The sequence below is a fragment of the Stegostoma tigrinum genome, chromosome 7, assembly GCF_030684315.1.
Source record: "Stegostoma tigrinum isolate sSteTig4 chromosome 7, sSteTig4.hap1, whole genome shotgun sequence".
Classification (NCBI taxonomy): domain Eukaryota; kingdom Metazoa; phylum Chordata; class Chondrichthyes; order Orectolobiformes; family Stegostomatidae; genus Stegostoma; species Stegostoma tigrinum.
This window is the reverse complement of record NC_081360.1, coordinates 43617513-43632662: the sequence shown is the minus strand read 5'-3', so window position 1 is coordinate 43632662 and position 15150 is coordinate 43617513. Positions and strand designations below refer to the sequence as shown.

Below are 15150 nucleotides of genomic sequence, written 5' to 3'. Positions count from 1 at the left end.
TGATTTTTTCCACCTCAATAAGGTTACCCCTCAAACCCTGACACTTTAGTGAAAGCAGTTCCACTCTTTCAGTCTACTTGTATAACTCAAAACCTCCATTCCTGGCAACATCCTGTTAATCTTTTCTGAACTCTCTCCAGTTTAACAATATCCTTCCTGTAACGAGGCAACCAGAACCACAAACAGTACTCCAGAAGATGCCTCACTATTATCTTGTACAACTTCAATATGACATCCCAACTCCTATACTCAAAGGTCTTAGCAATGAAAGTAAGCAAGCTAAATGCCTTCATAATCACCCTGGCTATCTATGATGCAAATTTCAAAGAATTATGTGCCTGAACTCCTCGTTCTGACTGTTGTACCACACTCTGCAGGGCCCTTCCATTAATTGTATAAGTCCTGTCCTTGTTTGTATTACGAAAATGTAATATCTCACATTTACCTAAATTAAACTCCATGTGCCACTTATCAGCCCATTGTCTCAATTGATCAAAGTTTCTTTGTAATTTTGGACAACCTTCTTCACTGTCGACAATGGCACTAATTTTGGAGTCATCTGCATCTTACTAACCATGCCTCCTATATTCTCATTCAAATCATTCATATAAATGACAAACAAAAGAGGACCCAGTACTGATCCCCGTGGATAACTGCTGGTCACAGACCTCCAGTCTGAAAAATAACCTTGCACCACTAACCTTTGGTGTTCTACCATAAAATCAATTGACAATTATATCCAATTGACAAGCTTACCCTGAATCCCATCTAACTTTACCAATTATTCTACCATGTGGAACCTTTTCAAAGGCTTTACTAAAGACCAAGTAAACAACATCTACCACTCTGCCCTCATCAATCTTGTTTGTTACTTCCTCAAAAAACTCAATTAAATTTATCAGACATGATTTTCCTTGCACAAAACCATGCTGACTAATCAATCCTTGTTTCTTCAAATATATATAATTCCTATCTTTCTGAATCACCACCAACAATTTACCCACCACTCATGTCAGATTCACAGGTCTATATTTTCCAGGCTTCTCCTTACATCCTTTCTTAAATAATGGCACAACATTAGCCAGTCTCTACTTCACCGTGTTTGTAGATGATATAAATATTATGTAGAATGCCTACAGTGCAGAAGCAGGCCATTTGGCCCATCGGGTCCACATCAGCACTCTGAAAGAACATCCCACCTAGATCCTCCCCCCTACCCTATCCCTGGAACCCTGCATTTCCTATGGTCAACCCAAATAGCCTACAAATCCCTGGACACTATGGGCAATTAGCATGGCCAATCCATCGAATCATCACATCATTAGACTGTGGGAGGAAACCGCAGCACCTGGAAGAAATCCATGCAGACATGGGGAGAATGTGCAAACTCCACTCAGACAGTTGCCCAAGGCTGGAATTGAACACAATTGATCCTGCTGCTGTGAGTCAGCAGTTCTAGCCACTGGGCTACTATGCTGCCCCACAATTTCCTCCTTAACTTTCCACAACATCCTGGGATAGACTTGATCGGGTCCTGGAGATGTTTCTATTACTCCTTCCCAAAATCCACAAACCTGCCTGCCCTGGTCGACCCATTGTCTCAGCCTGATCCTGCCCCACCGAACTCATCTCCACCTATCTGGACTCCATTTTCTCCCCTTTGGTGCAGGGACTCCCTACCTACGTCCGTAACACCACCCACGCCCTCCACCTCCTCCAGGACTTCCAATTTCCTGGCCCCCCAACACCTCATTTTCACCATGGACGTCCGTTACATTGATGACTGTATCAGCGCCGCCTCTTGCTCCCCAGAGGAGCTTGAGCAGTTCATCCACTTCACCAACACCTTCCACCCCAACCTCAAGTTCACCTGAGCCACCTCCAACATATCCCTCACCTTCCTGGACCTCTCAGTCTCCATCTCAGGTAACCAGCTAGAAACTGATGTCCATTTCAAGCCCACTGACTCCCACAGCAACCCAGAATACACCTCCTCCCACCCACCCACCCTCCTGCAAAAATTCCATCCCCTATTCCCAATTCCTCCACCTCCACCGCATCTGCTCCCACGATGAGGCATTCCACTCCCGCACATCCCAGATGTCCACGTTCTTCAAGGGCCGCAACTATCCCCCCACAGTGGTCAAGAACGCCCTTGACCACGTCTCCCGCATTTCCCGCAACACATCCCTCACACCCCACCCCGCCACAACCGCCCCCAGAGGATCCCCCTCATTCTCACATACCACCCCACCAACCTCCGGATACAACGCATCATCCTCCGACATTTCCGCCATCTACAATCCGACCCCACCACCCAAGACATTTTTCCATCCCCACCCTGGTCTGCTTTCCGGAGAGACCACTCTCTCTGTGACTCCCTTGTCCGCTCCACATTCCTCTCCAACCCCACCACACCCGGCACCTTCCCCTACAACCACAGGAAGTGCTACACTTGCCCCCACACCTCCTCCCTCACCCCTATCTTAGGCCCCAAGATGACCTTCCATATCAAGCAGATGTTCACCTGCACATCTGCCAATGTGGTATATTGTATCCATTGTACCCGGTGTGGCTTCCTCTACTTTGGGGAAACCAAGCGGAGGCTTGAGGACCGCTTTGCAGAACACCTCTGCTCGGTTCGCAATAAACAACTGCACCTCCCGGTCGCAAACCATTTCAACTCCCTCTCCCATTCCTCAGACGACATGTCCATCATGGGCTTCCTGCAGTGCCACAAGGATGCCACCCGAAGGTTGCAGGAACAGCAACTCATATTCCGCTTGGGAACCCTGCGGCCCAATGGTATCAATGTGGACTTCACAAGCTTCAAAATCTCCCCTTCCCCCACCGAATCCCAAAACCAGCCCAGTTCTTCCCCTCCCCCAACTACATCACAAAACCAGCCCAGCTCGTCCCCTCTCCCCACTGCATCCCAAAACCAGCCCAGCCTGTCTCTGCTTCCCTAACCTGTTCTTCCTCTCACCCATCCCTTCCTCCCACCTCAAGCCGCACCTCCATTTCCTACCTATCACCTCATCCCGCCTCCTTGACATGTCCATCTTCCCTGGACTGACCTATCCCCTCCCTACCTCCTCACCTATACTCTCCTCTCTACCTATCTTCTTTTCTCTCCATGTTCGGTCTGCCCCCCACCTCCCTATTTATTCCAGAACCCTCACCCCATCCCCCTGTCTGATGAAGGGACTAGGCCCGAAATGTCAGCTTTTGTGCTCCTGAGATGCTGCTTGGCCTGTTGTGTTCATCCAGCTCCACACTTTGTAATCTACCTTTATGTTGTTTTTAGACGTCCAGCACATCCTCTTCTGTATTGCAAAATGTTTTCAAAACATCAGTATCTATTTCCCTCAGTTCTCTCGCCTCGATTTCTTTCTCAACAGTAAAAACTCGAACTCTCAAGTAGGATAATAGGTTGGCACAACATTGTGGGCTGAAGGGCCTGTACTGTGCTGTACTGTTCTATGTTCTATGAAATATTCATTTAATATCTCTCTCATTTCCTGCCATTCAACACAAAGACAACCTCATTGATCTTAAAAAGGTTGTACTCTCTCCCTCTCTCGCTTGCTGCTCTCTTGCTCTTAATGTATTTGCAGAGTCTTTTTGGATTATTTTTAACCTTATCTGCCAAGGCTATCTCATATCTCCTCTTTGCCTTCCTGACTTCCATTTTAAGAATGCCCCTATACTCTTTATATTCTTGAAGAGATCCAGTTGATCCCAGTTGTCTATATCTATGATTCTTTTTAATTCTTGTCGAGAACGTCAATATTTTTATTTATCCATTTTTCCTTAATCTTACCAGCCTCGCCTTTTACTCTAACAGGAACATAATGCTTCTGAATTCTCATTATCACACTTTTGAAGGCCTCCCGCTAGTCAGTCATTCCCTTTACCTGTGAATAGTATACTCTCGTCAACCTTTGAAAATTCTTGTCTCGTACCATTAAAATTTGCCTTCCCCCAATTAAGAACTTAAAATTTTATGGAAGATTTATGCTTTTCTATAATTATTTTAAAATGAATAGTGTTATGATCATTAGTCCCAAAGAGTTCCCTTACTAACACTTCAGTCACTTGCTCTGCCTTATTTGCTAAGAAAGGGTCAAGTTTTGCTCCTTCTCTTGTAGGAGTATTTACATATTGCGAAAGAAAGTTTTCTTGAAGACATTTAACAGTTCTTCAGCATCCAAAACTTTTAACATGACAGCAGTCCCATTAAACGTTTAGAAACTTAAAATCTCCTACTATTACAACCTTATTATTCTTACATGTATTTGAGATCTGTCTACATGTTTGCTTCTCAATTTCCCTCTGATTATTAGGGGGCCTATAGTGCAATCCCATCAAGGTGATCATCCCTTTTTTATTTCTAATTTCAGCCCATATATTTTCACTAAATGATCCATCAAAAAAATCTTCTCTAATTATGGTAGTAATGTTTTCCTTAATCAAAAATGCCACTCCCTCCCCTCTCCTGCCTCTTTTCTATCATTCCCATAACATCTAAAATCTGGAATACTGCGCTGCCAGTCCTGCCCTTCCCTCAGCCAAGTTTCTGTGATAACTATGACATCCCAGTCCCACGTTCTCATATCTGCCTAAGTTCATCAGCCTTGCCTGTAAGACCTCTTGCATAGAAATAAATGCAGTTTAATTCTTCAGAGTTGCTTCGTTCTCTGATTTGCCCTTATGTGCCCCCTCTAATTAACTTACTTTTTCTGTTTCATTACCATCGTCATCTTTCTTCCTATTTTCACTGTTACTTAGGAAGCCCCCACCTCCTCTCTATAAAAGTTTACAGGCTCCTGAATTACAATGAGCAACTCTCCTCACCAGGGTATTGGCCTCTTTCCAGTTCAGGTGAAGTCCATCCTTTTTGAACAGGTCTTTTATGCCCCAGAAGAGTTCCCAATGATCCAAGAAACAGAATCCCTGCACATTGCGTCACCTCTTCAGCCATTGATTTATCTCCCCTATCCTTTAATTCCTTCCCTCATTAGAACTGGCAACAAAAGTAAACCAGCGATTACTATTTTTGATGTTCTTTGTTTTAACCTTCTTCCTGACCGATTACACTCACTTTGCAAAGCCTTAATCCTTTCTTAAATTGCGTGCAACAACTTCTGGCTTCTCACTCTCTCCTTTGATAATACACTTCAAACATTTTGAGACACCCTTAACCCTGGCGCTAGAAAGTAACATACTATCCAAGATTCATAATCACTGCCACGGAATCTTCTGTCTGGCAGGAATTCTTTTTGAATTCTCTCTCCCTCTGTGACCCAGTCCATTTATTTTTACCCAAATCTCGACTCTGCTTTGCAACCTCGACAATTCTTTTACATTTTCTTCATCTTACTATTTCTTGGATCCTCATACACTTGCTTCATTAATTGAAAGACTTTTATCTCTCACTAGTTAGTTTGTTTATTGGGGAACTGGTACAGATTTGGTTTAAGCCCTGTGTTAAGCCTGACAACTGGGATTTACCCCCACATTGATACCAAAGTCTTCTCCAGCCTTGAAGAGATCTCCTTAACCCAGACCTTTGGTAAGCAACACAAACTTCACAACTCCCAACTGTCACTGCAGAGAAGAGTATTTAACTCCAGACTGTCCTTTGCTACTATTATTACACTTACTTGAAAAAGAAACCTTTATCCCCACATCAGCGGCCTCCCTGTCAAAATGGCAATGATCGGTTTGCTTATCCGCCCTGCTCACTTTGCTCTCGGCCTCACAGGCAGCAAGCTTTTAATTGTTGGATAAAAGCAAAGATCAAGAGGGGAGGTGATGGCCTAGAGGTATTATTGCTAGCCTATTGATCCAGAGACCCTGGTTGTGTTCTGGGGACCTGGGTTCAAATCCTGCCATGGCAGGAGTTTGAATTCGAATTCAATTACTATCTGGAATTAGGAGGCTGATGGTGGTTACGAAGCCACTATTGATTGTTGGGAAAATCCCATTTGGTTCACTAATGTCCTTTAGAGATGGAAATATCTTTACCTGGTCTTGCTTATATATGATACCAGACCCCCTGCAATGGAGTTAACACTTAACTGTCCCCTGGGCAATTAGGGAAGCGCAATAAATGCTGGCCTGGTCAGTGCTGCCCACATCCCATGAAAGAATCTTTTAAAAAAAAATACTTGCAACATGGTACCTGGGGTCCCCTTGCCTGTATGACTCTCAGTCTGACCTTCCTGTCTGTGAACACTGCCTAACGGATGTGACTGTTCTCTCAGTTAAATGTCCAGGCTACTCACATCATGTTGCAAGCGGATCAGAGATGGGTATGTCAATGTGGAGAGGCTGTAACGTGTCTGATACCAATGTCCATGGATGTATGGCACATGTGGGCACTACTCATGAGCATGCTGGGTGTTGGTTCTGAGCATCCAAGATGGAGGTCTGGAGGTGGAAGCGGTGAGCTGGAGTCACAAGCTAACTACGCTCTGATTTTAATGTTGGAAATTCTCAGCATCTAGTTTCCTTGTGTGGGGTTCTAGGATAGGGAGCTGCACATTAATACGGTGAGATTTGCAATTAATGAGGGCTATAATGAACAATAATTCCTTTTAATAGGCATCCCACTGCTCCTTAGCAAAAGAAAACTCATGATAATGCCCAGAACTTTGTTGGAAAGTACAACTCACTGCTACTAATGCCAAGAAAGGTTTTGCTGTATTTCTCATGCAATTTTCCTATATTTCTCACCATGGCCCACATTGTTCAGACTGTAAGATTCCACCAAACGTATACATTTCATTCTGTTTCTTTATAATGATCCATGAGACAAGTTTGTATTGACCAGATTAGGTGTGTAATGTCTATAACTATAATCTGTTACTGGAAATAATTTACTTGCAACCTGTTTCAGCAGCTTGTAGAATTATCATCTATTAATTCATTCACCATTGGCTATAAATGTTGTACATTGTGTCCGGAAAAGATTTATCTTACTGCCTGCTCACCACAGAATTAATCTGTGCTATTGATATGATGGAAGGTGAACAATTTTGCCAAAGATCTGTCAAGAATGAGTCAATGGTACCTGGCACAGTGTTTCAAGTTATTCTGATTCATTTCTCCCACTTGGTTGAAGCAGAGGATCAGATAACTGGCTGAGCAGTCAGAAGGCAAAGAAAAAGACAGCAACATGGAGATTGCTCTAATGAGGAAGTCATGTTTTAGCTGAGTTGCTTGTTGCTTGTCCAAGAAGTTAACGGCTCTGCATCCGACACAGGAATTCTTAACTTTACTGCTCCTGGTGCCTGGCTTAGTAGATGAGAATGCAGGAATAATTCTTTTGCAAAACAAGAAAGCTGATGCAGGAGCTGCCATTTCTGATGCCTTGAGGCAGGATGTACTTCCAAACTAACAAAGGGAACTTGATCGATTAAAACTATGATATAAAAGTTTTTGGAGCATCAGAAATGGGGCACTGGTATTTAAACACTTACCTACTGCAGGGATGGGATGAAAGACAACACGGTGACTTATTTAGTGCCAAGTGCTAACTTGGCTCATGGTCAGCTGCATTGGACTTTGCAGAACTTGTTAACACCTTGTCTTCTTTTAAACAGCTGAACACATGCTGGCGAAATGGTAGAGTCAGAAGGAAGTGTCGCTGGACTTTCTACAAAGAGTGCAGAGGACTTTGAAGAGCTATAAATGGAAAGTCTGCTGATATAATTGAAATTCATAAATGCAGTCTCTCTTGGGCTTCAGCTTAACAAGGTCATGGAACACGACATTAGGGAGAAGGAGCAGGAAGACGTGCTGCAGAAAGCCATATTCTTCAAGGATCCTCAAAGAGTAGACCTGCTACCTGCTCTTCAAATGAAAAATGAATAAGAGGTGCCACAGTCTCAGAGGACCAAATGCTGTTCTCTCTTTGGTGGTGTGATCCATAACCACCCTCGTGGAGTTGGCCATAGCATACCTGCTAGAAAGAACGGACTCCAAATTCTGAGAGGAAATCTGTACTAAGCTGGAGCTAGACTCCTCTATGTTTCTTAACGACAGTCTCTGCAGCAAGACTGCCACTACATTGAGTGCCTCAGAGTACAGGGGCATCAGCATTCTTCTGTATTCCTTGTCATCAAAGTTGAAACCACAATGTCCTTCAGCAAAACTCATCTAGGACTGTGCCTGCCAGTGAACTGAAACTTATGCTATCATTGCCCTTGCCATTTGTGTCTGCTGACTCACCACATGCGAATTTCATGCGTATTGTCTCTAAAGTATGCAGAGTGCCAGCATCTGAGCTGTGTCTCTTCATCCAATAGCAACTCAAACCCTTCATGATGAGATTACATTGTCTGGGCAGGAGTCAGTTCTCGGTCGGCTAAATCAGAAATGGAGAAGTGGGGCCTGGATTATGGCAACAAGGTGGGATAGAACGTAATAAGTCTGTGTTTGCACCTTCTGCAGTTTGTATGTCACTGAAGACACCAGCCTCTCTTACAGCTGGCTCCATAGTACAGCGAATCATTGATCCAAAGGATTGAGGAGAAGCTCCCATTTGTTCTCTACTTTTGCCTCCTGTTACACATGAGCTGTATGGGAAGTATGTCAGCAAGGGTGCTGTGAGGTGCTTGGGTGATGTGGACAATCACACCTGGAAGTATGGCAAAACTGAGAGTATAGGTCTGAGACTTATAGCGTTAGCACATATGTGACATGGGTTGGAGCATCTGAGTGTTAGCCACAAATCTGAATCCTAGTGATCACTGATGGATGAGTGATGGGGTGAAATTGAGAAACATGCGAGGCTGCTCAAACAATGGTAGCAGTTGTCATTTGCAAGATGCATTCATTGGTCTATACAGCTTCTGCGTGATCACTGAACATTTAGAGTGACATTGCAGCCAGAACTTTGAGTTAAACTCCTTTCATTAACCTCCATAACTACATCCAACCATTCCTTTCACAGTGTGTTCCTGGAGACCTCCTCATTCCTGCAGAAACGTGGCCTCTCTCTTTCTATCCATCTCCTAAAATAAAGCCTCCAGCACTGTATGGCAGAACCTAGGAGTTTTGTCTTTGAGCAGGTGCGTTATTATTAGATTCTCTCACAGTCTTTCTTCACAAGCAGTTCTTCTCTGTGTCCGCAACTGGAATTCAAATACTGTGTAAGAAGGGTTGGTTTGCCTGGCTAGCTGCTAGTTGTTCCAGCTGCACTTACATCTGCTCCCATTCTTCCCTCGCTGAATGCACGGCCAGTCGCCAATGCATTCTGCAGTGCGTTACACAGCACAATCATTAACATAAACAAGAAACACAAACTGAAAGAACTAAAAATTGTGCTCATGCTTGTTAGCTGACATGGGGCTTTTGACTGAGCATGTTTTAATTGCACACTGGGAACACCACACCAGTTACTGAGTCCTATCAGTCTCAAGGGTGAGAGCTTTATTGACAGGAAGATCTTTATTTTTGTCTGACAGATGTTTTGCTCCTTGCAGGTGTCTTGCTACTTCAGAATTCCATATAGATACTGTTATTGGTTACACTTAATGACATATTGTGCCACTCCTGTTATTAACAATATGGCTTATTTGGATGCAAATAAGGGAATACAATCACAAGGTCTTTCAACGGATTGAAAAATATTTGCCCAGACTCTCCACTATCACCCAAAATTCAACCCCAACATCTCCTCCTCCCAAAACCCTGAATGTTTCTGGTTCCATGCAAGTCAACCATGAACCACCATTCTTCACACCTACACATGTTCCCTTGTCCAAAACAAACTACAGCACTTAACAGTGTTACTTCTACTAGCTCCCTTCAAGTCTGAATGTGGGAATACCTGGATCGCTGCTACCACTGGAGTTATGGCACTGCAATACAAACTTATTCATTTCTAATAGAACTTTCAGGTATACAAGATGGCCACTGAATGGCAAATTACATCTTCCACCACATCAATTAAATTACAAAATCTTAGCACATCCCATTAGGAAAGAACTAGCACCTCAAAAACATTTTCCAACTGCCCGAAACAAAATGCCAAAGTACATTTCGCTTCTCCTACAGCAATTCCATTTAATCCACTCCTGTCACTGCACTTACAACCTAAACAGACAAGTTCTATTCGGAACTTCATAGAATGAAATGCAGCATCTGAAGTCTGGCTTACCATTTTAAAATAGGGGTCTGCAAGAAATCTCAGTTGCGCAGATGAGCACCAATGCTTTGCATTGACATTGAGCTTGGTCATGGGGAAGGTTGCAGTTCTACTCAACTAAGTGCACAAAAACAACAGGATATAGCAGGATATTAAAGAACTTACAGTAGCATTAACAATCTATGGCGTATGCTTATTTACTAGAAATGGACAAAATTTCCATCACGTGATCAAAGGTTTGTATGCCCAAATTTACCTTGGTGGAAGACAGTTCTTTGAAAAAGAAATTTGAATTTCCAGTTATTAACTGAAAAGACCACACATCGAAATTTCACATATTAAAGGGAAAAAAAGACTCAGAACAACAAACACAAGATTAAAAAAAGCACTATTAACTTAATCTTATAACTTGTAAGCGTTTACACTTTAAACCAAACTTCCCCACGCAAATTGTTCCCATTCTACTTGTAGTTTCAACCGAGAACTGCTTTATTTTACATTACTGATAATTATCAAGATTCAATTCTCTTGGAACCTAAATCAAGTTATGTCATAACCCTGAGAATTCAATCAGATTCTCCTTCAGTCCCAATTACGGTGAGGGCCTTCTTGAAGATTGTTCCACTGGTATGCAACTCAGAGAATACTCCAGACCCATACCAACATCTCACAAATGTGGATTCACTAGCTTGAACACAAGCCTCACTTGCATCTCTACATCATAATACTGGTGCTTACTGGTGGCTTTCTGTTTCTAATCATTACACATTCTCTCTGCCTTCTCTAAACTGCTCCAGACACATACTAAACAATACAGCCAAGATACACCAAAACAAACAAACAGAAAACTTCCTAATGTTCTGTAGTGATTAAAGCAAGGTTGGCTAGGCGGATCACATTGAGTATGAGTTCGCTGATTGGGACTATTAACCTGGGCCAATCAGGGAGCCCTGGCTGACAGATAGAAACCAGAGTCTCAGGGATTTTTTTTTTATTTTAGGGACAGGCTCTGATCCACCTGTGTCAGATCCATGTACTGTACGCTTGTAAATAAAGGGTGACTTGGTGATGGGATGCTGACCTCTGTGGAGTTATTTCACAATCACTGCGCCACCACCAGTAACCCCTCACTGCCCCCCACCACCCCCTAACACACAGCCACAGTCTAACTCCATGGCAACATGGCACTCAGGGCCTAAACCCTGATAGATGTGCAAATGAATTAACTTTTACTGTAAATATGTACTTTGATCTGTCAAGTACATTGGTATTTTAAACTTTCTTTATTTACCAGTTGCCTTCAAATTGCTTGGTTGTCCTTTACATGAATAAATGAACACCCCTCCCCCTCTTCAAGTTTACACCTTGGCATGAAACAATTCCCAACCTGTGTACAGACAATTCAACTCTTCAAGAGTTCGTCACATACGCCAATATAATGCTAAATGTGAATTCCTCTCATCATCAGCCCAGCCACAAAATATGACTTGCTTCTTGGTTTACAGTTCCAGAAGTATCTGATAAGCTATCCAGACCAAGCTTTTTTTCATCTATCCCACATTTAAATCACTGTCTCACAGAATGCAATAATGTGAGCAAAAGTTACAATTCATATCTTGAAATTATGTATTGGTAGCATGAGATAAATAATGTCAACCACATAAATTAGGTCCTAATTTGACTTTTGCTAAATATAGCATCCAAATAGCTTTGTAGATTACATGTTCATAAGTAGGAGTGTCTGGTTATGGGAAACATTGTTGGAATATGTGTATCTTTTTGCTTATTCCAAGAAGATCAGTGCATATGCCTTGAATGAAGAGAAACTCCTAACAATCTACCAGCAGACATCATCCTTTTATCGCAGTCAAATGATGGAATATTTGTGCTCCCCAGTATTTCTGATTTTCTATTCAGCTCAGTGGTAAAGTCATGGTGTTTAATTCTAACCGCTTTACTGATGACGACACATACAACCCCTGCCAATATCATGACATGAATGAGTTAACGTTTTGTTTCATTCAACACAGATCGTGTTTTAGCATTTGGCATTAAAATTAGAATCTAGGATACCTGAAATCTATTGTCATTAAAAACGTCTGATTTTAATGAATGGCATTAAGACATAATTTTCCAGATTTCTGGACAGAAAATAATATTGGTACAGAATAGTGCAGAGGGTTGAAATATTCTCTGTTCCTAATTTCCAGTTTTGACTTTATTAATTAGAATTAAAAAACTGGGAACCATACACAAGATTCTAAAACACAACCTTGGCTGAAAAACAGTGTCTTTGACAACATCTTAATTTACAACACATCAGAAATCCCCTGTTACATTCTCTTTTCACGCTAGATTAATTTGCTAAAAGAATTAATGTCGTTAACCACTTGGCTATATTTCAAACACCCACAGTCTGTTCCCGTTGATAACGTAATTCTTTATTGATTTTAAAGGCATTGATGATGATGCTATACCAAATATCCTACTACAATGTACATAATGTTTACTCTCTAAGGAGCCAGGAATATTTTCTCTGACACAACTTTATCTTTCACATACATATGTGATTTGCTTTTGTTTCACAAACTGATCTTTTTTTGTATCAAGCTATAATTAGTTAGGATATTTTGAATACACCAAATACAATTTTCATTGTCCTGACCACTGCACATGCTGTAAATATTTCAAAGGCATTTACAACATAATTGCATCTCTGTCAGTCCAGTGAGCATTCTGCAAACAGCATTTCTGGTACACCTAAAGCTAAGCCTTCTCTCAACATCACAATGCTTTATTTACCTCGACAAAAAGGAGCAATTGAAGGTTCACTAATATAAACCAAAAATTAAATATAGCAACAGAAACCAACCACAATTGCATCTATTGCTCTATACTTATTAAATAATTTTCTAATAATTATTTAATTGTATTAATTTCTACAAGCTTGTCGATTCTTATAATTTGTTATCCTATGTCTAACTATCAAATGCAAAATTATAACAGTTGAAAAAAACCTAACATTAAAATTATTTTTTCTAAATCATGAAAATGACAATTTTAATTGATACATTAACTACAAAAATGTAAACATTTTTTGGTTACATAAACCTGCCAAAATCAATTTTATTCCATTTAGTTCAAAATCAATATCCCTTCTCTTACTCTGTTGCTCTTTTAGCTCCTCCGAAAGCAGACCAACAGCATTTTAATAGCTTGAACAGTTCACGGCTGTTTGCAGCTTAATGCTGCACAGCTTCAGCTATTTTGCAACGTAGTGGGTTAACAGAAACCAGAAAGACTATTTGCACAAACGAATATGGAATGCCAAATGGACAAAGTCCCTGACGTAATAAAATCAACTAACAATTTGGAAGCGTGGATTAATATGTGCAGCTTAAGACTTGGAGTCTTTATCATTTTGTGAGAAAGGCTCCATCTACTGGGTACCAATATTTGAATCAATCTCGATGACAGAGAGAAAAAGAATCCAGCTGTTACTCACTGTGTTAAAATTCGGGAAGAGTCCAACAGCTGAGCCAGTATCCATTGGAAAGGGCATAAATGATTTAATATCAAGCGAAGGCTGCATCATCAGGGTAGGTGCCCGCACAAAAGCAGGAAGTGTGCTGGCATGGCATGTACTTCCTGTCAATGTGAGAAAGAAAATAGACGAATTAATGAAATAAAACATTTGCAGTCATTTGGAATACATTTTGTCTCAGAAAACAGTTATGTAGAACAGACAATTATAATGTACGTGTCAACCCAGAAGTGAAACTCTCACTAACATTTTCCAGCTGAAGCAAAGCATTTCCCCAAAGCCATTCAAGTTGAAATTCAGAGGAGACATATGGTGTGTGAGTCATCCTGGCAGGTAGAATAAGTGTGTGCCTCCCTTGTCTGAACAATTCTGATGAGCTGAGGAAGCTGGGGACAGGCACCTATTAAATCCAGATGCTTGCAGAAGACAAGCTAACCTATTGGAACACCGAACTGAAGGGTTATAAAGATATAATGCAGATCTTAGAGAATACAGGCTACATCATCACTTGGTTCATTTTTTTTCCCTCTCAATATTCAATGTTAAAACAGTACAGTTTCAATATGTTCTGAATTAAAACTGCAGTCTTTTGCAAACAACAAAGACAAAAAATTTATTAAATGGCTTCTGAAATTTTCCCACTAGAAACAGCCATATAAATACAAATTTCATTCAGTACAAAAGGGCCAAGCTCCTGTCCAAGCACGTACTGAATTGTGCTAATTTGGAAACTCGACATTGAGAGAGGTTGCACGGCCCAGCCAAGTGTCGCATTGCCACCGGACAACAGACATGACTTTGGATGATAAAACGTGAGGCTCGCTGAACACAGCAGGCCCAGCAGCATCTCAGGAGTACAAAAGCTGACGTTTCGGGCCTAGACCCTTCATCAGAGAGGAGGATGGGGTGAGGGTTCTGGAATAAATAGGGAGAGGGGGAGGCAGACCGAAGATGGAGAGAAAAGAAGATAGGTGGAGAGGAGAGTATAGGTGGTGAGGTAGGGAGGGGATAGGTCAGTCCAGGGAAGATGGACAGGTCAAGGAGGTGGGATGAGGTGAGTAGGTAGGAGATGGAGGTGCGGCTTGGGGTGGGAGGAAGGGATGGGTGAGAGGAAGAACAGGTTAGGGAGGCAGAGACAGGTTGAACTGGTTTTGGGATGCAGTGGGTTGAGGGGAAGAGCTGGGCTGGTTGTGTGGTGCATTGGGGGGAGGGGACGAACTGGGCTGGTTTTAGGATGTGGCAGGGGAAGGGGAGATTTTGAAGCTGGTGAAGTCCACATTGATGCCATTGGGCTGCAGGGTTCCCAAGCGGAATATGAGTTGCTGTTCCTGCAACCTTCGGCTGGCATCATTGTGGCAGTGCAGGAGGCCCATGATGGACATGTCATCTGAAGAATGGGAGGGCGAGTGGAAATGGTTTGCGACTGGGAGGTGCACTTGCTTATTGC

General features: G+C 42.1%; 1 protein-coding gene across 13 annotated transcripts in view; it reads right to left on the bottom strand.

Moving 5' to 3' along the window:
• The window catches only part of znf385b (zinc finger protein 385B), a 350354-nt gene that overhangs the window by 101674 nt on the left and 233530 nt on the right, over positions 1 to 15150 (bottom strand). For 6 of the 13 annotated variants that reach the window (XM_048535396.2, XM_048535397.2, XM_048535398.2 and 3 more), the window contains one exon: positions 13665 to 13807. In XM_048535396.2, coding sequence (XP_048391353.1) covers positions 13665 to 13807 — 143 coding nt within the window. Of the gene's footprint in view, positions 1 to 13324; positions 13452 to 13664; positions 13808 to 13906; positions 13930 to 13950; positions 14053 to 15150 lie in introns of those variants that run through there. The other 7 variants (XM_048535405.2, XM_048535408.2, XM_048535402.2 and 4 more) reach the window with 6 other exon arrangements.